The sequence below is a fragment of the Aotus nancymaae genome, unplaced genomic scaffold (genome assembly GCF_030222135.1).
Source record: "Aotus nancymaae isolate 86718 unplaced genomic scaffold, 86718_ANA_hifiasm-v0.15.2.pri h1tg000260l, whole genome shotgun sequence".
NCBI classification, from domain to species: domain Eukaryota; kingdom Metazoa; phylum Chordata; class Mammalia; order Primates; family Aotidae; genus Aotus; species Aotus nancymaae.
In genome coordinates, this window is record NW_026988675.1 from 37809 (window position 1) to 62642 (window position 24834).

Genomic DNA, 24834 nt, shown 5'->3' on the forward strand with positions numbered 1-24834 from the left:
GGGGGACCTCGGCCTCTGTACAGGGGTAGGTGTTGGGGGACCTTGGTCTCTGGATAGGGGTAGGTGCGGGGTCCTGGGCTTCTGGACAGAGGCAGCTGCCGGGGTTTGGGGTCTTTCGACAGGGGCAGATGCCGAGGGGCCTAGGCCTTGGTAAGTGCCGGAGTCCAGGGCCTCTGAACAGGGGCAGGTGCCGGGGTTTAGGTCTCTGTACAGGGGCAGGTGCTGGGGGCCTGGGTCTGTGTACAGGGGAAGGTGCCGGGGGGGGCTGTGTGTCTGGACAGTGGTAGGTGTCGGAGGGGCTGGGTGTCTGGATAGTGGTAGGTGCCGGGGGGCCTGGGTCTCTGGACAGGGGTAGGTTCCGGGGGGCCCGGGTTTCTGCACAGGGGTATGTGCCGGGGGGCCCGGGTCTCTGCACAGGGATAGGTGCCGGGGGGCCCGGGTCTCTTGACAGGTACAGGGGCCGGGGGGCCTGGTTATCCGGACAGGGGTACCCTGGCCAGGGTCCAGTGCATCTGGACATTTTCAGGTGCCGCGGGCATGGGTCTTTTCACACGGGCAGATGCGGGGGCGCCTATGTCTCTAGACAGAGGTAGGTGCCGGTGGGCCTGGGTCTCTGGACAGGGGTAGATGCCGGCGGGCCTGGGTCTCTGGACAGGTGTAGGTGCCGGGGGTCCTGAATCTCTGGACAGGGGTAGTTGCCCGGAGCCTGGGTCTCTGGACAGGGGTAGGTGCCGGGGGGCCTGGGTCCGTTTGGGAGACTAGGAACCCGCCCGCACGTACCGGGCTCGAGACCCGGCAAAGGGCGCGAGGCGAGGCGGACCCGCCCCACCGGAAGCTCCGCCACCTGGCAGGGTGCCGACGGCGGAACCCGATCGCGGCGGAACCCGATCGCGGCGGAACCCGGTAGTACTGCGCGAGCCGGAAATCGGTCCTCCGCGTTTTCCGTCCGCCGCGTTTTCCGTCCGCGGTGCGCAGTGGCAGTGTCGCGGCCGCCGGCTGGGCTTGCGCCTCTCGTCCTTTCGGGGGGTCCGGGAGCTGCGCGGGCCTCGGGGTCCAGCGGCGAGACGGTGAGCGAGGGGGTTGGGCCGGCGTCGGGCCCTCCCCGTCATCTCTAAGGGAGCGCTGCGTCGTCGGCGGCCCCGGCGAGCCCGGCGCGTGACCGCGGCCTCCGCCTTTCGGGCTGCGCTGGGCGGAAGCTTAGGCTTCCGGGCACGCCGTCCCCGCCGGGGTCCGCAGCTCCGTGGCGGCGCGTCACCCTTCGGCCGGCTGCGGGGTCGCCGGGGCTGTAATGGAGTGCGCGAGGACGCGCTTGGCGCGCAGCCGTCCCGAGGGAAGCCGGTTGGGAGGAGGCCCCGAAACGCTAACGTTCTGGCTGCGTTACGGTCCGGTTCTCCGGCTGTAGAGAGTGCAGGCGGTCGGGAGAAATCCATCTCTTAAGTCGTAAGGAGGAACAGCGTTCATTTTCTTACTGCCAGTGGAGGTTTTTCATGAATTTACCAACTCAGTCATTCGGCCATTTTTTTTTTTTTTTTTTTTTTTAATCTTAAAGGATCACGCTTTATTTTATTTATTTTTTTTTTTATTGTATTTTAGGTTTTGGGGTACATGTGAATAACATGCAAGGTTGTTGCACAGGTGCACACGTGGCAGTATGATTTGCTGCCTCCCTCCCCTTCACCTATATCTGGCATTTCTCCCCATGCTATCCCTCCCCAACTCCCCACCCCCCCCACTATCCCCCCTCCCCTCCAACAGACCCCCGTGTATAGTGCTCCCCTCCCTGTGTCCATGTGTTCTCCTTGTTCAACACCCGCCTATGAGTGAGAACATGTGGTGTTTGATTTTGTGTTCTTGTGTCAGTTTGCTGAGAATGATGGTTTCCAGGTTCATCCATGTCCCTACGAAGGATGTGAACTCCTCCTTTTTAATGGCTGCATAATATTCCATGGTGTATATGTGCCACATTTTTCCTGTCCAGTCTATCATCGATGGGCATTTGGGCTGGTTCCAGGTCTTTGCTATTGTAAACTGTGCTGCAATGAACATTCGTGTGCATGTGTCCTTATAGTAGAACGATTTATAATCCTTTGGATATATGCCCAGTAATGCGATTGCTGGGTCAAATGGAATTTCTATTTCTAGGTCCTTGAGGAATCGCCACACTGTCTTCCACAGTGGTTGAACTAATTTACACTCCCACCAACAGTGTAAAAGTGTTCCTATTTCTCCACATCCTCTCCAGCATCTGTTTTCTCCAGATTTTTTAATGATCGCCATTCTAACTGGCGTGAGATGGTATCTCAATGTAGTTTTGATTTGCATTTCTCTGATGACCAGTGATGATGAGCATTTTTTCATATGTTTGTTGGCCTCATGTATGTCTACTTTAGGATCACGCTTTAAACCTCTGTAACAAAGTAATTATTTGTACCGGTCTCTACGCCATTCTCTAACAAAAGAACCCGTTGGCTCTCAGAAAATAATAGTCCTTTGTCTGCCTTTGGAATAGTTATCCTTATATGACTGTGTTCAAAAATTCCTTTCTTAATTTTGTAGCAGAACGTAGCTGTGATGATCTGAATTTTTGTCTTTCAGCTTGTTATGAAGACGAAGGGGAGGCTGTTTCAGAACGCCAATTAGTTTTGTACACGTAATACTTATTACCTTCTAATAATTGGATCAGAAGATGAACCCAACTAATCCTTTCAGTGGGCAGCAGCCTAGTGCTTTTTCGGCGTCTTCTGGTAGTTGCGTAACAACATTCCCATCCAAGGCGCCGTCTCGATTTGGTCAGCCTCTTTTTGGACAAAACAGTACCTTATGTGGGAAGAGCTCAGGATTTTCCCAGGTATCCAGCTTTCGAGCATCTTCTGGAGTGAGTCACTCCTCTTCAGCGCAAACATTAGGGTTCACCCAAACCTCAACTGTTGGACTCTTTTCTGGACTTGACCACACATCCACCTTTGTAGCTACCTCTGGGCCTTCAAGTTCATCTGTGCTGGGAAACCCAGGATTTAGTTTTAAATCACCCACCGGTGTTGGGGCTTTCCCAAGCACTTCTACTTTTGGACAAGAAACTGGAGAAATAGTGAGTTCTGGTTTTGGGAAAACGGAATTCGGTTTTAAACCTCTGGAAAACGCAATGTTCAAACCAATACTGGGGGCTGCTGCTGAGCCAGAGAAAACCCAGAGCCAAATTGCTTCCGGGTTTTTCACATTTTCCCACCCAATTAGTGCCCCTGGAGGCCTGACCCCTTTCTCTTTTCCTCAAGTAACAAGTAGTTCAGCTACCAATTCAAATTTTACCTTTTCAAAACCAGTTAGTAGCAATAGTTCATTATCTGCTTTTACCCCTGCTTTGTCAAACCAAAATGTAGAGGAAGAGAAGAGAGGACCTAAGTCAGTGTTTGGAAGTTCTAATAATAGCTTCAGTAGCTTCCCTGTGTCGTCATCTGCAGTTTTGGGTGAACCCTTCCAGGTCAGCAAAGCAGGTGTCAGGCAGGGGCGTGAAGAAGCTGTTTCCCAGGTGGAACCACCTCCCAGCCTAATGAAAGGCCTGAAAAGGAAGAAGGACCAGGATCGCTCCCCAAGGAGACATGGCCATGAGACAGCAGAAGATTCTGATCCTCTGTCCAGGGGGGATCATCCTCCAGATAAACGACCTGTCCGCCTGAATAGACCCCGGGGAGGTACTTTGTTTGGTCGGACAATACAGGATGTTTTCAAAAGCAATAAAGAAGTAGGTCGCCTGGGCAACAAGGAGTCCAAAAAGGAAATTGGCTTTGTTGAGTCTGCAGAAAGTGACCACGTGGCTACCCAAGGAGGGAGCCAGTCTCTACTGGCACCTTCCCGGATTGCAGGTTTGAATAAAGAGGAAGAAACTGAAAGTAGAGAAAAAAAAGGAGGTGAGTTCTGAAAATGTGGAACATAGTGTAAATCCTGCTGGCAGTTTCCCAGTAAGTTTCTCTGGGTGTTAGCTTGATTTTTCAGATAAATCTCCTCTAAACATTAGGGATTCTAGGCTGGGCGCGGTGGCTTATGCTTATAATCTCAGCACCTTGGGAGGCTGAGGTGGGTGGATCACAAGGTCAAGAGTTCGAGACCAGCCCGGCCAACATGGTGAAACCCCTCTTCTACTAAAAATACCAAAATTAGCCGGATGTGGTGGCGGGCCCCTGTAATCCCAGCTACTCTGGAGGCTGAGGCAGGGAGAATCACTTGAACCCAGGAGGCAAAGGTTGCAGTGAGCCAAGATCGCACCACTGCACTCCAGCTTGGTCAACAGGGCGAGACTTTGTCTCAAAAACAACAAAACAAAAAAACACATTAGGGATTCTACATGTCATATGGAGCAGGTCTTACACCTGTGAACATCTTTGCTTTTACACAGGTGGTGCCTCCTGTTGTTAGAAAGTGTTATATCTGATGGTTTAAGTGTCTGTTCTCTGAACCCCTAGATTCTTTAAGAGGAACTCCTGTGCGTCAGAGTAAAAGAAGCGAGAGCACAGATAGTCTTGGGGGCTTGGCTCTCTCTGAAGTCACAGCGATCCAGTGCAAGAACGTCCCTGACTACCTGAACGACAGGACCGTCCTGGAGAACCATTTTGGCAAAATTGCTAAAGTGCAGCGCATCTTTACCAGGCGCAGCAAAAAGCTCGCAGTGGTGCATTTCTTTGATCATGTGAGTATTTCTGTATCGCCATTTGTTACCCTAGATTTGAGCCACGTCACTGTAAAACTTGTTTTTCTTTTTGGGGGGGCCATCATGGTCTATCAGTTATTTGTTTAATATAGGGAAATTACTCAAATATCTTATTTTTTTTTTTTTTTTGAGACGGAGTTTCGCTATTGCCTAGGCTGGAGTGTAATGGTACAATCTTGGCTCACTGAAACCACTGCCTCCCGGGTTCAAGAAATTCTCCTGCCTCAGCCTCCCGAGCAGCTGTGATTACAGGCATGCACCACCATGTCCTGCTAGTTTTGTATTTTTTTTTAGTAGAAATGGGGTTTCTCCGTGTTGGTCAGGCTAGTCTCAGACTCTGACCTTAGGTGATCTGCCCACCTTGGCCTCCCAAAGTGCTGGGATTACGGGTGTGAGCCACCACACCCAGCCTCAAATACCTTATTCTTTTTTTGACATGGGGTCTTGCACTGTTGCCCAGGCTGGAGTGCAGTGGCAAGATCTTGGCTCACTGCACCCTCCACCTCCCAGGTTCAAGTGATTTGCCTTTCTCAGCCTCCTGAGTAGCTGGGATTACAGGCACCTGCCACCATGCCTGGCTAATTTATTTGTAGTAGAGACAGTGTTTCACTATATTGATTAGGCTAGTCTTGAACACCTGACCTTGAGATCCACTCACCTCAACCTCCCAAAGTGCTGAGGTTACAGGCGTGAGTCACCGTGTCTAGCCCCTCATTTGTTTTTAAAGTCATTTTTTGCCTGTTGCAATGTGCTCATTTTCCCAGCTGAACATTAAATAGTTGATGACCTAATATGTAAATACACTGCCTTTATAAGCAATTCATTGGTACGGACAAAGCTGAACACCCTCATCTCTCCTGTTACCCAAGAGCAGTCCAGTTACCTAGTGTGGTGTGTGTTTTTCTAGACGTTTTTATGAGTATCTACAAGGAGACTAAGAGGTGGTTGGTTTTGTGTGTTTTCTGTGATAAATGGCATCTTGTGTGTTATTCTGCAGCTCCCTTTTACGCTTCATTGTGACTTGGAAAACTTGGTTTCTGTGTATGTAATTAGCTGGTGAAAATCATCTCACTAAATGCCAGAGGCCAAGTTTGTGAGTTCTGTGAGGCAAAGTTGTTAATTCGGAAAAAAGAGCGGAGCAAATAGATGCTTGTGAGACAGATAAGGGAGACGACTGCGGCCACAGCCGAAGGCTCTGCAGGCAGCAGGTGGGGGATGGGGGTATCACTAGTGTACGGAGGACAGGGGCTCCTGGTGCCTTTGGGTGGATGTTTTGCTTACTGCGTTTGAGTTTTCAGTCTCATTTCCTTTAGTCTCCTGATGTACTCACACTTGGTGGTTGTTTTCTAGGCATCTGCAGCCCTGGCTAGAAAGAAGGGGAAAAGTTTGCATAAAGACATGGCGATCTTTTGGCACAGGAAGAAAATAAGTGAGTTTTCAATTCTCAGTTTTCAAAAAATTATTTTTGTTTATTTATTTATTAGAGACGAGATCTCACTACGTTGCCCAGGCTGATCTGGGATTACAGGCATGAGCCACTGTGTGTGGCCTGGCCCTCTCTTCGGTTTCTCTTGCTCTGTACAAACCCTTTGAGTGTGGGCCCTTTCCCCAGCCAGTGGGGGAGGCTGGCTCTGCGTGGATTTGCATCTCAGTTATTCCCTTGGGCTCTTCTCTAACCTCCTGTGACAATGAAAAGCATATTACTTTCTCAAAAACAAAGTGACAAAGTCTAGTACCAGGTGATCTGTGACTGCATAAACTCTTTTCTGCCTCCTATGTCCTCAGGCCCCAATAAGAAACCCTTTTCCCTGAAGGAGAAGAAGCCTGGTGATGTTGTGGTCAGCCCGAGCCCGGAAGACACATCTTTTCAGCACTCTCCTCTTGGCAAGGCCACAGGGAGGGCTGGTGCTAGCAGCCTGCTGAATAAAAGGTGTGATGGCCCCTCCTAATGACCTTATTTGGGAAGTACCAGGAAATACTGCCCTACAGTGACACCTGAGTTGGGGCTGTGGGGTCGGGGGGTGGTGGTGAGGAAACAAGAGCCAGTTGTCAGGGATGCTTGAGGGTCGAGGGGCAGGGGTTCCTGAGCCTGCCCCTCCGGCCAGCATGGGCCGTGTGGAGGTGGGTCTGTGTGGGGCTGGTGCTCTCAGTCAGGAGAGAGAATTTTCTGACACTGGTACCTGCCAGCTGCAGAGAAGGTGGAGAGCAGTGGTACTGTCCTGTCTTGTTCTCACATGCCCTAGGGTCAAGGTTGCTGAGAAAGCCTTCCTTCGGGGCCGGCCTGGGTCAAGGCTGCTGAGAAAGCCTTCCTTCAGGGCAGGCCTGGGTCAAGGTTGCTGAGAAAGCCTTCCTTCGGGGCCGGCTGGGTCAAGGTTGCTGAGAAAGCCTTCCTTCCGGGGGCCGGCTGGGTCAAGGTTGCTGAGAAAGCCTTCCTTCGGGGCCGGCTGGGTCAAGGTTGCTGAGAAAGTCTTCCTTCGGGGCCGGCTGGGTCAAGGTTGCTGAGAAAGCCTTCCTTCGGGGCCGGCCTGGGTCAAGGTTGCTGGGAAAGCCTTCCTTCGGGGCCGGCTGGGTCAAGGCTGCTGAGAAAGCCTTCCTTCAGGGCCGGCCTGGGTCAAGGTTGCTGAGAAAGCCTTCCTTCGGGGCCGGCCTGGGTCAGGGTTGCTGAGAAAGCCTTCCTTCGGGGCCGGCTGGGTCAAGGCTGCTGAGAAAGCCTTCCTTCGGCGCTGGCCTTTTTGTTTGTTTCCATCTTGGCATTTTCTATGGGAGAATCTCGTCACACAGTTGCTGTAGCTGGTGAAGGCCTTTCAGCTACAGCAGCTGTTACAGGAGACCGGGGGAGGCTGCTCACTGAGGACACACAGTGCCTGCTCTGCGGAACAGACACATGCAGCCTGGCACCCTGTGGCTGCCTGCCTCACAGGGTATAGTAGCAAATCTCGCTCATCTTGTCCTGAATTCCACTGCAGTTGAGTGCAGTTCCACTTGGCATGTAAACGTATAAGCAATGACTTTTTTCCTCAAGACATCTAACTGGCTGTGATAAACCATGCATTCTTTTTTTTTTTTTTGGAGATGGAGTTTCGCTCTTGTTACCCAGGCTGGAGTGCAATGGTGCGATCTCGGCTCACTGCAACCTCCGCCTCCTGGGTTCAGGCAATTCTCCTGCCTCAGCCTCCTGAGTAGCTGGGATTACAGGCATGTGCCACCGTGCCCAGCTAATTTTTTGTACCTTTAGTAGAGACAGGGTTTCACCATGTTGACCAGGATGGTCTCAATCTCTTGACCTCGTGATCCACCCGCCTCGGCCTCCCAAAGTGCTGTCTTCTTTTTTATTTTGTTAAATAGAGACGGGGTCTCTCCATGTTGGCCAGGCTGTTCTCGAACTGCTGACCTCAGGTGATCCACCTGCCTTGGCATCCCAAAGTGCTGGGATTACAGGCATGAGTCACTGTGCCCGGCCTCTTTTTTTTTTGAGATGGAGTCTTTGTTGCCCACGCTGGAGTTTGGTGGTGCGATCTTGGCTCACTGCAACCTCTGCCTCCCAGGTTCAAGAAGTTCTCCTGCCTCAGCCTCTCTAGTAGCTGGCATTACAGGTACTCCACCATGCTGGCTAATATTTTTGTATTTTTAGTAGAGACGGTTTGACTGTGTTGGCCAGGCTGGTCTTGAACTCCCGACTACAGGTGTGAGCCACCCACCTGGCCACACCATGCATTTTTAATAATCACTTCTAGCAGTTTCCAGCATGACTTTTTTCCCCCGCTAAAAATCTATCTCCTCTAGGAAGGACAGCATAACTTTTTGCAGGTGCAGGTTATCACGGCGAAGCAGATGCTGTTGGCTGTGTTAGTTGTGTGAGCTGGCGGGTGATGTGCGCTTCCCTGGCTGCCTCGTCTGTCGGGGGAACTCTGTTCTGAAAGGCTTTTCCTTTTCACACCAGGCCTACTTTGACAGGTCTCCAGCTTAATCTGTCTTCTTACCTTTTCGTCAATGTATTTTTCTTACTTTCCATTTTGTGATGAGCAGTTTAGTTGCTGCTTTGACATATCTTCTTTGACATTCAAGTTTAGAAAATGATAAAAACCAGAAAATGGGGAAGCTGAGAGAGGATGCTCAGTTCCTTTCAGTATGTCCTTCTGCCAAAATAAACTTCTGTTTTAAAACATGTAGGCATAATACTTATATTAAAGGTGTTTTTCATGCAAGTTTCATTTTTTTGAGATAGAAATTTGTAAGTGTTCCTTTCAGCTGTTTAAATGCGTCTATCTTGTTTTTTTTGGAGGGGTGGTAAGGATGGAGTCTTGCTCTGTTGCCCAGGCTGGAGTGCAGCAGTGCAATTCCAGCTCACTGCAGTCTCCGCCTGCCAGACTGAAGCAAGCCTCTCACCCCAGCCTCCTGAGTAGCTGGAACTATAGGCACATGCCAGATGCCTAATGTTTAAATTTTTTGTAGAGATGAGGTCTCACTATGTTGCCCAGGCTCTCTTTGTTTTTCAAAAGTATGAAATATTTCAGAATCCTATTAAGGTCAGTGAATCATGTGGATAACGCTTTTGTGCGTATCCCCATCTTTATCAGGGCTCCTCATTTTAGTGGTTGTAGTTTCTCAACTTCAGAGGACCAGAAAGTCTTGAAAGATGAGGGGACGTGTTCAGAAATGAAAACCCTCTAAAGGCCTTTCCGGTACAAGGGCCCTCAATGTGGTGTTTACTTTATAGCTCTCCAGTGAAGAAGCCAAGTCTCCTCAAGGCCCACCAATTTGAGGGAGACTCTTTGGACTCAGGCTCCGAGGGCCTCGGGCCATGTGTGCCGCCCCTCAGCGCCCTGATAGGCACCGTGGCTGAGACGTCCAAGGAGAAGTACCGCCTGCTTGACCAGAGAGACAGGATCATGCGGCAAGGTATGGGGCAAGGCGGCAGAGGTTCTGGGGCCTGGTGCGGTCGTCCTCTTGGGCGCCATCAGAGCGGGAGCTGCTTCTTTCCAGTGGGCTCTGTTGCTGTTGAGTCTCAGGGCCTCTGATGTGCTGTGTCTGAGCTTCATGGTCGGCCAGTCTTCCTTGGAGTGAGTGCTCTGTGTGTGTGTACATATACGTTCAAATATGTTTGCTTATGTGTGTACAAGATAGTAGTGGGAGCAGGCAAAAGGATGGGCTCATGTCTGTAGAGGGAGCAGGTTTCTGTTTTTTTTCTTTTTTTTGAGATGAGTCTCGCTCTTGTTGCCCAGGCTGGAGTGCGATGGCGAGATCTCAGCTCACCGCAACCTCCCTTCCTGGGTTCAAGCAATTCTTCTGCCTTGGCCTCCCGAGTAGCTGGGATTACAGGCACGTGCCACCATGCCCAGCAAATTTTTTGTATATTTAGTAGAGACAGGGTTTTACCATGTTGTCCAGGCTGGTCTGGAACTCTCGACCTCAGGTGATCCACCCACCTCCCAAAGTGCTGGGATTATAAGTGTGAACCACCACGCCTGGCCGAGGGAGTGGGTTTCTGACGGGCAGAGGTTATGGTGGAGTGTTCCATCTCGGACAGGACATCCTTACCCTATTGGAATGTTGAACTGTGTGAATGTATTACCTACTAAAAAGAAAGTATTCCATTAACACTGAAAATATATGCAGGGATCAAAAATAAAAGGAAAAACACAGGTACTCCTCTTTGCCAATTTTTTTGTCTTAAATTTCAGCTGGGTCGGGCGCGGTGGCTCACACCTGTAATCCCAGCACTTTGGGAGGCTGAGGCATGTGGACCACCTGAGGTCAGGAGTTCAAGACCAGCTTGGTCAACATGGCGAAAACCTGTCTCTACAAAAAAAAAACAAAAACAGAAATTAGCTGGGTACGGTGGTGTGCACCTGTAGTCCCAGCTCCTTAGGAGGCTGAGGCAGGAGAATTGCTTGAACCCTCGAGGCAGAGGTTACAGTGAAATGAGATTGCGCCACTGCACTCCAGTCTGGGTTACAGGGTGAGACTCTGTCTCAAAAAAAAAAAAATTCAGCTATCCCATTTTTTAAAAGCTGTGGATAATTAGAATAATCACAGTGTTTTCTTACTATTTGGTAATAAAAGCTGCCATCATACATTGTGTCACTGATATAGTGATTTTTGTATTCCAAATAAAATCATTAGGTATTAGAATTTTTCTTTTTCTTTTTTTCCTCCTGAGATGAAGTCTTGCTCTGTTGCCCTGGCTGGAGTGCAGTGGTGCATCTTGGCTCACTGCAATCTCCGTCGCCTGGGTTCAACGAATTCTCCTGCCTTAGCCTCCCAAGTAGTTGGGACTACAGGTGCATACCTCCGTACCCAGCTCATTTTTGTATTCTTAGTAGAGATGGGGTTTCACCATGTAGGCCAGGCTGGTCTCGAACTCTTAACCTCGCGATCTGCCCTCCTCGGCCTCCCAAAGTGCTGGGATTACAGTTGTGATACACCAGGTATTAGAATTTTTCTGTTTTTCTTTTTTTTTTTGGGATGGAGTTTCCCTCCTGTTGCCCAGGCTGGAGCGTAATGGCGTGATCTTGGCTCACCTTCACCTCTCTGGTTCAAGTGATTCTCTTGCCTCAGCCTCCCAAGTAGCTAAGTAGCTGGGATTGTAGGCATGTGTCACCATGCCTGGCTAATTTTGTATATTTTTTTTTAACATGGAGTCTTGCTTTGCTGTTCAGGCTGAAGTGTAGTGGCGTGATCACACCTCACTGCAACCTTCCCCTCCCAGGTTCAAGCAATTCTCCTGCCTCAACCTCCTGAGTAGCTGGGATTGCAGGCGCCCACCACCATGCCTGGCTGATTTTTGTATATTTAATAGAGATGGTGTTTCACCATGTTGGCAAAGCTGGTCTCAAACTCCTGACCTCTGGTGATCCTCCTGCCTCAGCCTCCCAAAGTGCTGGAATTACAGGTGTATGCCACCGCACCGGGCCTAATTTGTAATTTTAGTAGAGACAGAGTTTCTCCATGTTGGTCAGGCTGGTCTTGAACTCCCAACCTCAGGTGATCCGTCCACTTCGGCCTCCTAAAGTGCTGGGATTATAGGCGTGAGCCACTACTGCACCAAGCCTAGGTTATAGAACTTTTCAAAATAAAAACAAGAAGTATATATTTTGAGTTGTGAAGTTGTTGCATTTCTTTTTACTTGCAAGATACATTTATAACTATTTAATTCTAAGTGTAATCGTAGCAGTTTACTTATTCAGGTAAGAACCCAGTTAACTTCTATTATATGATTTTTACATTCAAGTCATGATGAATACTGTTTCAGAGTTTTAGAGTAGTGGTATATTTGTTGTTTTTTTTTGTTTGTTTGTTTTGAGATGGAGTTTCACTCTTGTTGCCCAGGCTGGAGTGCAATGATGCAATCTCAGCTCACTGCAAACTCTGCCTCCTGTGTTCAGGTGACTCTCCTGTCTCAGCCTCCTGAGTAACTGGGATTACAGGCACCCACCACCATGCCTGGCTAATTTTTTTATTTTTTTTTAGTAGAGACGGGGTTTCCTCATGTTGACCAGGGTGGTCTTAAACTCCTGACCTCAGGTGATCTACCCACCTCAGCCTCCCAAAGTGCTGGGATTACAGGCATGAGCCACCGCACCTGGCTTTTTTTTTTTTTTTTTTGAGACGGGGTTTCACCACCATGTTGGCCAGGATGGTCTCCATCTCCTGACCTCGTGATCCCCCTGCCTCGGCCTCCCAAAGTACTGGGATTATAGGCGTGAGCCACCATGCCCGGCCAATATTTGGAATATTTGCAGTTGTAATGAGTGAATCCTTCTAGTAAACATCCTGCACCATGAGAGTTTGTCATTGAGGTTATGACAGGAGTTAAAAACTCTGGCTGAAAGTGAGGCTGCGTCCCCACTTTTAGTCTGCAGTGAGGGTCTGTGACTGTTGGAGAGCGGCAGACCCAGGGGTCTTTGGGAGCTTTGATGTCCTACTCCCTGGCAGAATAGACCCTAAGTCCTCTTTCTCTGAGGCTCAGAGTCTGACAGATATTTTTGTTTTCCTTTGTAATGTGGGTGTGTTTTAAGTTTTAATTTCTTTTTATCATTATGAGAGCATACTTCTGTAGGTTCATGCTAACCGTGTGGTACGTTCTTACCTTTCCCTTGACGTCATTTAGCTCGGGTGAAAAGAACCGATCTGGACAAAGCGAGGACTTTGGTTGGGACCTGCCTGGATATGTGTCCCGAGAAGGAGCGGTACATGCGGGAGACCCGAAGCCAGCTGAGCGTGTTTGAAGTGATCCCCGGGACTGACCAGGTCAGAGCCCTGCGTCTCCCCGTGGAGTGGGGGCAGGCTGTGCAGGGGAGGAGGCTTCTTTTGTAATTCTGTACATACTGGATTTAGGTGTTTGCTTGTTTTAGAGGGTATTGGGTATTTGTGCCCTTAACAATCATATTCAGCTCTTTTGCGTCGTGAGATGTTCACTCTGTAATTGGTACCTATACGTGATAAGATATAGATGCAAGTTTTTTGTTGTTTTTTTTTTTTGAGACAGAGTTTCACTCTTTTTTCTTTTTTTTTTTTTTTTTTGATTTTTTTTTTAGAAGGAGTTTCACTCTTATTGCCCAGGTAGGAGTGCAATGACGTGATCTCAGCTCACCACAACCTCTGCCTCCCAGGTTCAGGTGATTCTCCTGCCTCAGCCTCCTGAGTAGCTGGGATTATAGGCATGCACCACCATGCCTGCTCATATTTGTATTTTTAGTAGAAACGGGGTTTCTCCATGTTGGTCAGGCTGGTCTTGAACTTCTGACTTCAAGTGATCCACCCGTCTTGGCCTCCCAAAGTGCTGGGATTACAGACATGAGCCACCGTGCTTGACCTGATGCAAATTTTTTTAAATAGAGTTGTTTAAAATATTTATTTATTTATTTATTTATTTGGCGACAGGATTTTATTCTTTCACCTAGGCTGGAGAGCAGTGGTGCAATCATGGCTCACTGTAGCCTCGACTTCCCAGGCTCAGGTGATCTTCCCACTCAGCTTACTGAGTAGCTGGGATTACAGGCATGGTCCACCATGCCCAGTTATTGTTTTATTTTTTTGTAGCAATGGGGTCTCAGGGGTCTCAGCCGTGTTGCTCAGGCTGGTCTTGAACACCTAAGCTCAAGTGATCCACCTGCCTCTGCCTCCCAAAGTGCTGCAATTACAGGCGTGAGCCACCACATCTGGCTTTTTTCTTTTTACAATCATTCTTATCCTTTTCTATGCTTAAGTTTTGCACATTCAGGATTATATTCTAGATATAATTTTATGTGTCTCTTTCCCACTTAAAATTATGTCATGAACATTTTCCTTCGTTATGCTGAACTAGAGCATGTAGAAATGACAGCATATTTTCTTAGTAGCTCTGTCAAAACTCTGCACTTCTACCATTAGTAGATAGGCTGTTTCTAAATTTTTAGCTCTTTTAATAATATGGTTTGGCATCTTGTGTGTCATGTTTCTCTGGTGTTTAGATTACTTTGTTCCGATCCTGAGAATTTAATTCCTGCATTGGAGGGTTTGTCCTTTCCCGAACATTATCCGTGTAGCTTCCCCAGTTGTTTCCCCAGGAAGCTGCACCAATTTAGATCCTTTGCACTTTGTGAATTTTGCTTGTGGACTTCTCCTCCTCTTTGTGGCTGGTGGCTTTATACACCCTTCGCCCAGTGCGGTGTCCCCAGACCAGCAGCAGGTGTGGGGCCCCTGCTGCAGCAGAGAGCGCGTGCTCAGGGCCTTGTCCTGCGGATGTCTCTGCGTCTCCTCTTGGCCACGTCATCAGCCTCCTTTTGAGGCGGGAGATGCAGCTCCAGGCCCCAGGTGGGCAGCTGGCCCCTGCTGCTGTGCCCTCAGCAGTCCTCACTGCCTGTCTCTGTTTCACTTCTGGTCTGTGTAGACTTCAGCTGGTGTGTGAGCAGAGCTGAGACCTGTTAAATGCTTCGAGGCCCTTCCCTGTCCCGTCTCTGCTTTGGAGCTTGCAGATGTGCCTTCACCTACATTCCTCCTGTTTGTCGTGACGCACTCGTGTCTTAACTCGTTGTGGTATTTGCCAAATCAAATTTCTCAATTTATCTTGCCTTTGAATTTTGTCTCTTTTTAACAGAAATTTTATGTTGAAAAAAATGTGTTCTCAACTATTGATCTGTGTGGGTGTGTATGTGATTTTCCCTCATTTTTAGGCATAACTGTGCCTGGCCCAAGGTGTTTCTCACGGGCAGCCCATCTCTGCTTCGTGTCCCTAGGTGGACCACGCAGCAGCCGTGAAAGAGTACAGCCGGTCCTCGGCCGATCAGGAGGAGCCTCTGCCCCACGAGCTGCGGCCCCTGGCAGTGCTCAGCAGGACTGTGGATTACCTGGTGACCCAGATCATGGACCAGAAGGAGGGCAGCCTGCGGGACTGGTATGACTTCGTGTGGAACCGCACACGTGGCATACGGAAGGTATTGGCTGCTTCCAACCTGGACGCTAAAAAATGCATGCAAATTCCAAAGTCAAACTGATAGTTATTTTTATTTTACTCAGTTACGTATTTTATCTGTTTCAAAAATATACCTTTATGGACAGGGTGCAGTGGCTCACACCTGTAATCCCAGCACTCTAGGAGGCCAAGGTGGGTGGATCACCTGAGGTCAGAAGTTTGAGACCGGCCTGGCCAACATGGTGAATCTCAGTCTCTACTGAAAATACAAAAATTAGCTGGGTGTGGCTAGGTATGGCGGCTCATGCCTGTAATCCCAGCACTTTGGAAGGCCGTGGTGGGCAGCTCACGAGGTCAGGAGTTCGAGACCAGCCTGGCCAACACAGTGAAAACCCATCGCTACTAAAAAAATGAGCAGCTGGGATTGTGGCAGGTGCCTGCAATCCCAGCTGCTCAGGAGGCTGAGACAGGAGAATCACTTGAACCTGGGAGGTGGAGGTTGCAGTGAGCTGAGGTCGTGCCATTGTACTCCAGCCTGGATCACAGAGCTAGACTCTGTCTCAAAAAAAAAAAAAAGAAAGAAAGAAATTAGCTGGGCATGGTGGCACACACCTATAAAGTCCTCTACTCAAGAGGCTGAGCCAGGAGAATTGCTTGAATCCGGGAGGCGGAGGTTGTGTGAGCCAAGACCGCACCACTGCACTCCAGCCTGGGTGACAGAGCGAGACCCTGTCTCAAAAAAATAAAAAAACAAGTACTTTTGTTTAAATCACTCCAAAGTCCTATTAAAACGTGCATCATGGGCTTTGTTTCACATTGAAATGTGAGAAATTGAGGTCATAGCATGATCTTTCTCATAGCTGACTCTCTGCATGGGAATGTGTGTATGATCCTCCCCCTCACCTGTGGCCAGGATATCACGCAGCAGCACCTCTGCGACCCGCTGACGGTGTCCCTGATTGAGAAGTGCACCCGATTTCACATCCACTGTGCCCACTTCATGTGTGAGGAGCCCATGTCTTCCTTTGATGCCAAGATCAATAATGAGAACCTGACCAAGTGCCTGCAGAGCCTGAAGGAAATGTACCAGGACCTGAGAAACAAGGGTGTCTTCTGTGCCAGCGAAGCGGAGTTCCAGGGCTACAATGTTCTGCTCAGTCTCAACAAGGGAGACATTCTAAGGTGAATTTCCACATCCGAATTTGTCTGCAAAGGCAGGCGTTAAGCAGGAGGAGAGCTTTCAGGATTGGCAGTAGCGATAGTGCTGCGTTCTCTCTGGTAGCAGGTGTTGGGAGGATAGGAGTCTCAGTCTCGCTGTGCAGTCTGCGGAGCTGAGCTGGGGGAAGAGTGATGGGGTTGTGCACCTGACCAGCACATCTGATGTAGGCCCCACACACTCGCTTCCGAGAACTGTTTCTCCTCAGCAGTGAGAGACATGAGGAAGGAATCCTAGTGAGACAGGTGAGTGAACCAGGAGAGGGAGTTCTAGCTGCCCTGCAGGGTTGTTAGCAGCTCCCTTTTTCCAGATAGTTTTGTCAAAGATCCAAATGAGAGGAAAAAAATTGTGTGCAACAAAAATGCTAAGAATGGGGTAGTAAGAATGAATGAATTTAAAACCCTGGTCTGATCTGACATTGAGAGGTCTGGCAAGCTCTCTGGCCCCTGCTTGTGGTGGTGGTTTTATTTATTTTTATTTTTTTTGAGATGGAGTCTCGTTCTGTAGCCCAGGCTAGAGTGCAGTGGTGCGATCTTGGCTCACTGCAACCTCCACCTCCCGGGTCCCGGTTCAAGCAATTCTCCTGCCTCAGCCTTCCGAGTAGCTGGGATTACAGGCACGAGTCACCATGCCCAGCTAATTTTTGTATTTTGTAGTAGAGACGGGGTTTCACCATGTTGGCCAGGCTGGTCTTGAACTCCTGACCTTGTGATCTGCCCGCTCCCAAAGTGCTAGGATGACAGCCATGAGCCACCGTGTCCAGCAGTGGTGTTGTTGAGCTGGACTTCATGGTGGGCAGTGTCCCCTTCAGTTCTAAAATTCCCCTATTGATGCTGAAACTCATTTTTTTAGCTTTGTATTTTCTTCAAGAACTGTGTGGAAGAATATCTAGATGTGTGAATGATTTTAAAGTTTTATTTTATTTTTGACACTGAGTCCTGCGCTGTTACCCAGGCTGGATTTCGGCTCACTGCAACCTCTGCCTCCCAGGTTCAAGTGATTCTCCTGCCTCAGCCTTCTGAGTAGCTGGGATTACAGGTGCACACCACCATGCCTGGCTAACTTTTTGGTATTTTTAGTAGAGATGGGGTTTTGCCATGTTGGCCAGGATGGTCTGGAACTCCTGACCTCAGGTGATCCATCCACCTCAGCCTCCCAAAGTGTAAGGATTACAGGCATGTGCCACCGCGCCCTGCCAATTTTAAATGTTAAAATTAAGCCTGGTATAGCCTGGGCAACATAGTGAGACCCTACTCTACAAAACCCCTGTAGTTCCAGCTACTGGAGAGGCTGAGGTGAGAGGACCCCTTGAACCCAGGAGGTCAAGGCTACAATGAGCTGTGATCATGCCACTGCACTCCAGTGTGGGTGACAAAGCAAGACCCTATCTCTTAAAAAAAAAAAAAAAAAGACCAGGTGTGGTGGCCCATGGCCTCATAGTACTTTGGGAGGCTGAGATCAGAGGATCGCTTAAGGCCAGGAGGTTGAGGCTGTAGTGAGCCGTGATTGTGCCACTGCACTGCAGCCTGGGTGATAGAGCAAGACTCTGTTTCCAAAAAAAAAAACGAAAAGTAAAATAAGCCATGTAGATAAACTGGTTATGGAGAATGGCTGTATTGTCTTTTTATTTGTGATAAGCATTTGTTTCCCATCATGAATAATTCAGTCAAAATCAATTCATTTCTGAACAAAGAGTTAAGTTTTCTGTTTTCTTAGACTTCACCGTCCAGCACAGCTGGCAGTCGGCATTACTTTAAAGTAACTTTTTGGTAACTGATGGCTAAACTGCTTCTTGAATTTGTTTATTCTGTTCATTATATTTTTGAAAGGGACCTTTGTCTATCAAACCAGCTCAAGCATGGTAGCTTTGAAGTTAGTAAACTATGAATTTAGTGGCATGTTTCACCAGCAAGACCCTCCTTCTCAGTGTGGTTGAAATCTAATATCGTTATTATTTGAGACAGGATCTTGCTCTGTCACCCAGGATGGAGTATAGTGATGTGATCTTAGCTCACTGCAGCCTCAACCTCCTGGGCTCAAACGATCCTCCCATCTTGGCCTCCCAGTGTTTTGGGATTACAGGCATGAGCCACAGCATCTGGCCAACGAAATCTGTTATTTATTATAGCTATCTTTATGAAAATTTTGTCTTATGAAAAACAACATTCCAACCCCTTTTCTCTCCTTTAATTGACAGAGAAGTACAACAGTTCCATCCTGCTGTTAGAAACTCCTCCGAGGTGAAATTTGCTGTTCAGGCTTTTGCTGCGTTGAACAGTAATAATTTTGTGAGATTTTTCAAACTGGTCCAGTCAGCTTCTTACCTGAATGCTTGTCTTTTACACTGTTACTTTAATCAGGTGAGTAAATGAGCTGTGCTTGCTGAGTTGGTAGAAAGCAGGTTGTTCCTGTGCTATTCGAACACTTTTCTCTTCCAAGCTTTTCCAAGCAGGTCTCAGGCTGAGGCTGTGTCGTCCTTGGGGCAGCCCCACGGAGGAGTTTCTAGTGTTGCCCTGTTTAATAGAGTTAGCACCATTGGACACCATCCGGAAAGGCTGTGCAATGGAAAATACTGTTTTATGGTTCAGATAAGAAAAATCTCTTTACAGCCTGGCTTGGTGGCTCATGCCTGTATAATCCCAGCACTTCGGGAGGTCAAGGCAGGCAGATCACAAGGTCAGGAATTCAAGACCATCCTGGCCAATATGGTGAAACCCTGTCTCTACTAAAAATACAAAAATCAGCTGAGTGTGGTGGCAGGTGCCCATAGTCCCAGCTACTCGGGAGGCTGAGGCAGGAGAATCGCTTGAACCCGGGAGGCGGAGGTTGCACTGAGCCAAGATCGCATCACTGCATTCTAACTTGGGTGACAGAGCCAGACTGTCTAAAAAAAAAAAAAAAAAGTCTCTTTAGAACACAATTTGAATTCAGCACTATCATCATCCATGAAAACTAACTAAAAAGCAGAAACGTCATATCTACGCACAAAATCCCTGACTTTGAAGTTCTTCATGTTTTAAATCTAAGTTTCTGGAGTAAGGCCGATGGTGCTAAGTTTATTTTAGTTGGTGCCTCAGTGTCTGTGCTTTGCCGTGTGCTGGGGCTGCAGAGCAGTGGGAAGGCTGGTCCCTCTCCTGAGGTTTGCACAGAGGAAACTCAGTGTCTTCGGGGTTTCCACTTGGTCCTTTCGTTTCAGTTCCATGGGACTTGGGGATGAGGACAGAGCAGCCCTTGTGGCACCTGCCGTTCTGGGCCCTCCATGTATCAGTTCAGGTAGACATGACCAGGACCGCCGCCTGCCTTACAGAGGGTCACCTTGAACCCACTGCCTCACCTCGCGCACACTGTGCTGCCCACTCTGGCAGTGGGTTCAAGGAGGTGGCCTAGATCCCTTCCACAAGCCTGCAGTGGCCACTGTGTGGAGACGGTGATGCCTGGGAGACCTCAGGACCTGCCTAGGTCCATCCGTCTCTGGCTCCAGATAATTTCTTTGGTCACACATCAGGGCCTCCTGTAAATTGACTAAACACAGAGTCATGTCGCAGTCAGAGAGTCTTTTGCAGGTTTGCTCCTTGTTGTCAGGTCTGCAGGTTGCCAGACAACCGAAGTTCTGGAGCAAATGAAAAGCTTTTCCTTAACTTGCCACTTGTAGTTAATACTGGCTGGGTGCTTTGGCTCACACCTGTCATCCCAGCACCTTGGGAGACTGAGGTGGGAGAATTGCTCCAGCTCAGGAATTCTGGACCAACATAGGGAGACCCCGTCTCTACTAAAAATAAAAAAAACAGCTGGGCAGGTGTGGTGGTACACTCCTGTATTCCCAGTTACTCAGGAGGCCGAGGTGGGAAGATTGCTTGAGCCTGGGAGGTTGAGGCTGCGGTGAGCCAAGATCTACTGGGCAACAGAGACCCTCTCTCAAAAAAAAGATAAAATGAAACTTAAAGTTAATACTGTATATATGATGATGGTTAGTAGAATGTTGACCAATTTTAATAACTTTATTTATTTATTTATTTTGAGACAGAGTCTCACTCTGTTTCCCAGGCTGCAGTGCACTGGTACAGTCTTGGCTCGCTGCAACCTCTGCCTCCTAGGTTCAAGCGATTCTCCTGCCTCAGCCTGTCTCCCAAGTAGCTGGGATTACAGGCGTGTGCCACCATGCCAAGCTAATTTTTGTATTTTTAATAGAGACGGGGTTTTGCCATGTTGGCCAGGCTGATCTTGAACTCCTGACCTCAGTAATCTGCCCGCCTTGGCCTCCCAGAGTGCTGGGATTGCATGTGTGAACCACTGTGCCTGGCCATTTTTAATAACTTTAAACAAAAGAGATGATTCAAGTGTTTTTCTTTGGAAAAACCGTTTTCACCAGCAGTGGTGTACAGAGGCACCCGCCTGTCCCCACAGCCCCGTGCATCCCTGCTCAGAGGCTTTGTGCTTGCTGTTCCCACTGCTGTTCCCGCTCACAAAGTCGCATGGTGCTGTCAGCTCCAGCCTGAGCCCCTGTGTGTCTGAACTCAGCACCTCCCCGAGGCAAGACGGGGCCTGGCTGCTGCCCTCAGTCGGCCTCTGCCAGCGCTCCCTCTTCTCCCCGTCCGTTTGCCGCGCTGAATTGCCGTTTTGTGTATTGTCTGTGCTCGTTTTCCGTGGCATTGTTCTCTTCCCTAGCGTGTCCGCTACGTGGGGACAGGGATTTTGTATTGTTCACCGTTGTATTCTCAGCATTAAGGACAGTACCAGGCACAGGCAAACGCTGTATTGCTTGAATTAAAGAACATTGGAAGAGGACGAACAGCTTAGTCACCAAAGCCCCAGCACCCAAGCGTAATTTTTGTTAGCATTTTTATGTTTTTCATTTGTCGTTTTAAATTTTTATTTATTTTTTTGAGATGGAGTCTCACTCTTTCACCCAGGCTGTAGTGCAGTGGCGCCATCTCGGCTCACTGCAGCCTCCACCTCCTGGGTTGAAGTGGTTCTCCTGCCTCAGCCTCCCCAGTAGCTGGGAATATAGGCTCCCACCACCACACCCAGCTGATTTTTCTGTTGTTGGAGTAGAGACCAGGTTTCACCATGTTGGCCAGGCTTGTGTTGAGCTCCTGACCTCATGTGGTACGCCTGGTCTCCCAAAGTGCTGGGATTACAGGTGTGAGCCTCGGCACGCAGCCCCGTTGTCTTTTTTGGAGACTGGTTCTCACTCTGTCACTTAGGCTGGAGTGCAGTGGTGTGATCAGGGCTTACTGCAGCCTCGACCTCTTGGACTCAAGCCATCCTCCCACGTCAGCCTCCTTAGTTACTGCGACCACAGGTGCATGCCACCATACCCCACTAATTAAAAAAAATTATTTTTTGTGGAGAATAGGATGTAGCTATGTTGCCCAGGCTGGTCTTGAACTCCTGGGCTCAAGCGATCCTCCTACCTTGGCCTCCCAAAGTGCTGGGATTATAGGCGTGAGCCACCGCACCTGGCCTCTTTTTTTTTTTTAAGGCTTTTGTTATAATGCCATGATTCATTTCTTCCTGGCATTCCATAGTCTCCGAGGTCCTCTGCAGCACCTTCATGTCGGTGGGTGCTCCATAGCTGAATTCACCTGGCCTTGTTGGTGGAAAGTTTGTTTCATGATTTTTTTTATAAATAAAACCTTCCCAGCCTATCCTCCTCTGTGAGAGTGTTTACTTGGCATGCATTCCTGAGCATCGCCACTGAGCAGACCACCTGCGATCTCTAAACTTGGGTCATTCTATGTTGCCAGAGCGCCTTCTGGTGGGCTGAGCCCCAGGAGGAGCCCGTGTCCCCACGCTGGCCGTTCCTGTGGTCACAGGCTGACTGCATTTGTCTGATTGGGCCTTTCTCTGAGACTGCAGTGATTGGCTGCTTCTTTCAGATCCGCAAGGATGCCCTCCGGGCGCTCAACTTCGCGTACACGGTGAGCACACAGCGATCTACCGTCTTTCCCCTGGATGGTGTGGTGCGCATGCTGCTGTTCCAAGGCTGCGAAGAGGCGACTGACTTCCTCACCTGCCACGGCCTCACCATTTCTGACGGGTGAGAGCTGAGCGTGGAACTGCGGGCCCCTCTCTCCTGTTTCCTTTCGAATTCTGATACAGGGCCGTGGGGGGCTGCCTGCCTGCCCCGCTTGGAGAAGGTGTGTTCCTCTCCCGTACAGGTGAACACACGAGGCTCAGAATAGCTGGGGGTGTTCCCAACACCCTGGCTGTCAGCCCATTGAGGGCTCAGACCAAGTTCTTTGTTGACTCGAAAATCAGTCCTTTTCATGAGTTGTCAGCGAACCTAAAGATAAAAGTTAGGGCTTCTTGTTTGCCTTGAGTGCCTTTGCCAGCTGGCGGCAGGCAACCTCTGACAGCTGGGATGGAGGCACTGCAGGCTAGGCCGGAGTCTTCTCTGCTACTGAACAGAGTGTCTTTTAAGACCAGGATGAGACTCAGAGACCCACTGTCAGACACCGGCAGCTTGCCCTCCACACCCACTGCTGGGTCCCCACCCTGCCTCCTGCACCTCCTCACCTGCCCCCGGCCTGCCTCCTCCTTCCCGGTCTGCCCTCACAAAACAGGCGGCTTTGGGTGAGCCAGCCAGGAGGCAGGAGTGAGTCAGCGTGTGTCTGTTAACTCGCTGGGCCCAGTGGTTCCGGGGACCACAGAGGCTCCAGGACGGGTGGCCATGGGACCTGGGCCTCTGCTTTCTGTCCTTTACACATGGCTGTGGGACGCCTGACAGCTTGCAGCACTCGGCGGGGCACTGAGGGCAAAGCTGCCTTCTTCCCTGGTGACGGCCCTCTGGTGTCTTCTTGTGGTCTGGGTAGCTGTGTGGAGCTGAACCGGTCTGCTTTCCTGGAACCAGAGGGATTATCCAAGACCAGGAAGTCGGTGTTTATTAGCAGGAAGCTGACGGTGTCCATTGGGGAAATTGTCAATGGAGGGCCATTGCCCCCCGTCCCTCGTCACACCCCTGTGTGCAGCTTCAACTCCCAGAACAAGTACGTTGGGGAGAGCCTGGCCACAGAGCTGCCCGTCGGCACCCAGAGACCCGGCTCGGACACAGCAGGTGAGTGAAGCCGCAGTCGTAGTGAGGGAACTAGCTGCTTTTTCCTGCCAGGACGCCTCCCAGGAGCCTGAGCGTCTGTCTTGTCTTGGGCCCAGGGCTGTGGTGCTCCTCATGCTCAGAGCTCACTGGGAGTGCACCGAGGGGCCGTGAAGCCTGGCTCCTGGCTCCCTCACCTCCTGGGGCTTGTCTTTCACCTGAAGGTGGACGTGTCCCCTGTGGTGTGTGTCCCATGTGGCTGCTCTTCAGGAGGGCAGGCCAGTTCTCAGGGTCACTGTGGGTGGCCTGGGGCTGTCCCTGCACAGACCTTGGTCTCCGTGGTGCCAGGCGCCCTGTGTCTGCAGCGCCGTTTCCTCCTGTGTGTTTCCTTCCAGGTGGAGGGAGAGGAGAGGAGTGTGGCGCAGAGCCAGATGCGCCCCTGCCCGGTCTCCCGCAGCCTCTCCCTGCCCCTGCGCCCTCGCCAGTGCCTCTGCCTCCCATCCTGGCACTGAACATGTCCGCGGCGCCAGGCCTCTTCCAGCCCCCTGTGCAGCCTGAGCTGCCGCCTCCAGAGCCCATGCCCGTGTACTCTGATGAGGTAGGGACTCTTCTAGGTCATTGTGCACTAGTGTCCTTGGTCTCCACTCCGGGGGGTGGGCTGTGGTGCCTGGCCTCCAGAGAGTCCAGGGAGGGGTCTTGCTAGAGTCAGCCAGCCTCGGGTGGCAGGTCTGGGGCCCGCCATCCAGGCCCAGCCTGGAGTCCCATCTTCATCTTGGGAGCTTCCACTCAGCACTGGCCTGAGCCCCTGTGTGTCTGAACTCAGCACCTGTCTATTCCTGACAGGATCATGGGCAGCATTGTATGCCTTCATGGGCATGGCCTAGGTGTGGGTGTGCCCCCGGCGGGGGGTGGGTGTGTCCCTCATGGACATGGCTGAGGGTGGGTGTCCCCCCGATGGGTGTGGCCTGGAGTGGATGTATCTTCCTGGTAGGTGCTGCCCCGATATGCCTGGCCTGAGAGTGGGTGTGTCTTCCTGGTGGTCATGTCTGGGGGTTGTGTGTCCCCACTGTTAGGTGTGATCTTGTCCACTTTGGGTGTTACTTGGGAGTGGGTGTCCCTACTGATGGGTGTGGCCTGGGTGGGTGTGTCCCCTGTGGGCATGGCTTGGGGTGGCTGTGTCGTCTGATAGGCGTGGCCTTGGGGTGGATGTGTTTTTGTTGGTGTGTGTGGCCTGTGTGACTGTGCACCCTGATGGGCCTGGCCTGGGGTGGGTGTGCCCCTCGATGTGTGTGGCTGCAGGGTGGGCATGGCCCCTGACCAGTGCCTTACTGTGGAGTAGAGACTGTTAACTCTATGGTTGTGGAACTGGCTTGTGCCACTCTGGCTGCTTAGGGGCAGGCACTGGGCGCCAGCCCCTCTTGGGATCGTGGAGTCCTGAGTGGGAGCATAAGAGTGGCCACAGAAGCGGAGGCTGCTCGATGTAGATTGGA

The 24834-nt window shown here is 50.2% G+C and overlaps 1 protein-coding gene across 1 annotated transcript in view; it reads left to right on the forward strand.

Annotated features, from left to right (window-relative positions):
• Window positions 1-996: 996 nt before the first annotated feature.
• Window positions 997-24834, forward strand: part of LOC135273098 (germinal-center associated nuclear protein-like) — a 54207-nt gene continuing 30369 nt past the window's right edge. The window contains exons 1-13 of the mRNA XM_064372023.1: window positions 997-1067; window positions 2596-3905; window positions 4458-4681; window positions 6053-6131; window positions 6488-6632; window positions 9420-9601; window positions 12813-12952; window positions 14920-15117; window positions 16009-16277; window positions 18509-18671; window positions 22191-22351; window positions 23127-23368; window positions 23740-23942. Coding sequence (XP_064228093.1) covers window positions 2687-3905; window positions 4458-4681; window positions 6053-6131; window positions 6488-6632; window positions 9420-9601; window positions 12813-12952; window positions 14920-15117; window positions 16009-16277; window positions 18509-18671; window positions 22191-22351; window positions 23127-23368; window positions 23740-23942 — 3225 coding nt within the window. The 5' untranslated portion in view covers window positions 997-1067; window positions 2596-2686. The remainder of the gene's footprint in view (window positions 1068-2595; window positions 3906-4457; window positions 4682-6052; window positions 6132-6487; window positions 6633-9419; window positions 9602-12812; window positions 12953-14919; window positions 15118-16008; window positions 16278-18508; window positions 18672-22190; window positions 22352-23126; window positions 23369-23739; window positions 23943-24834) is intronic.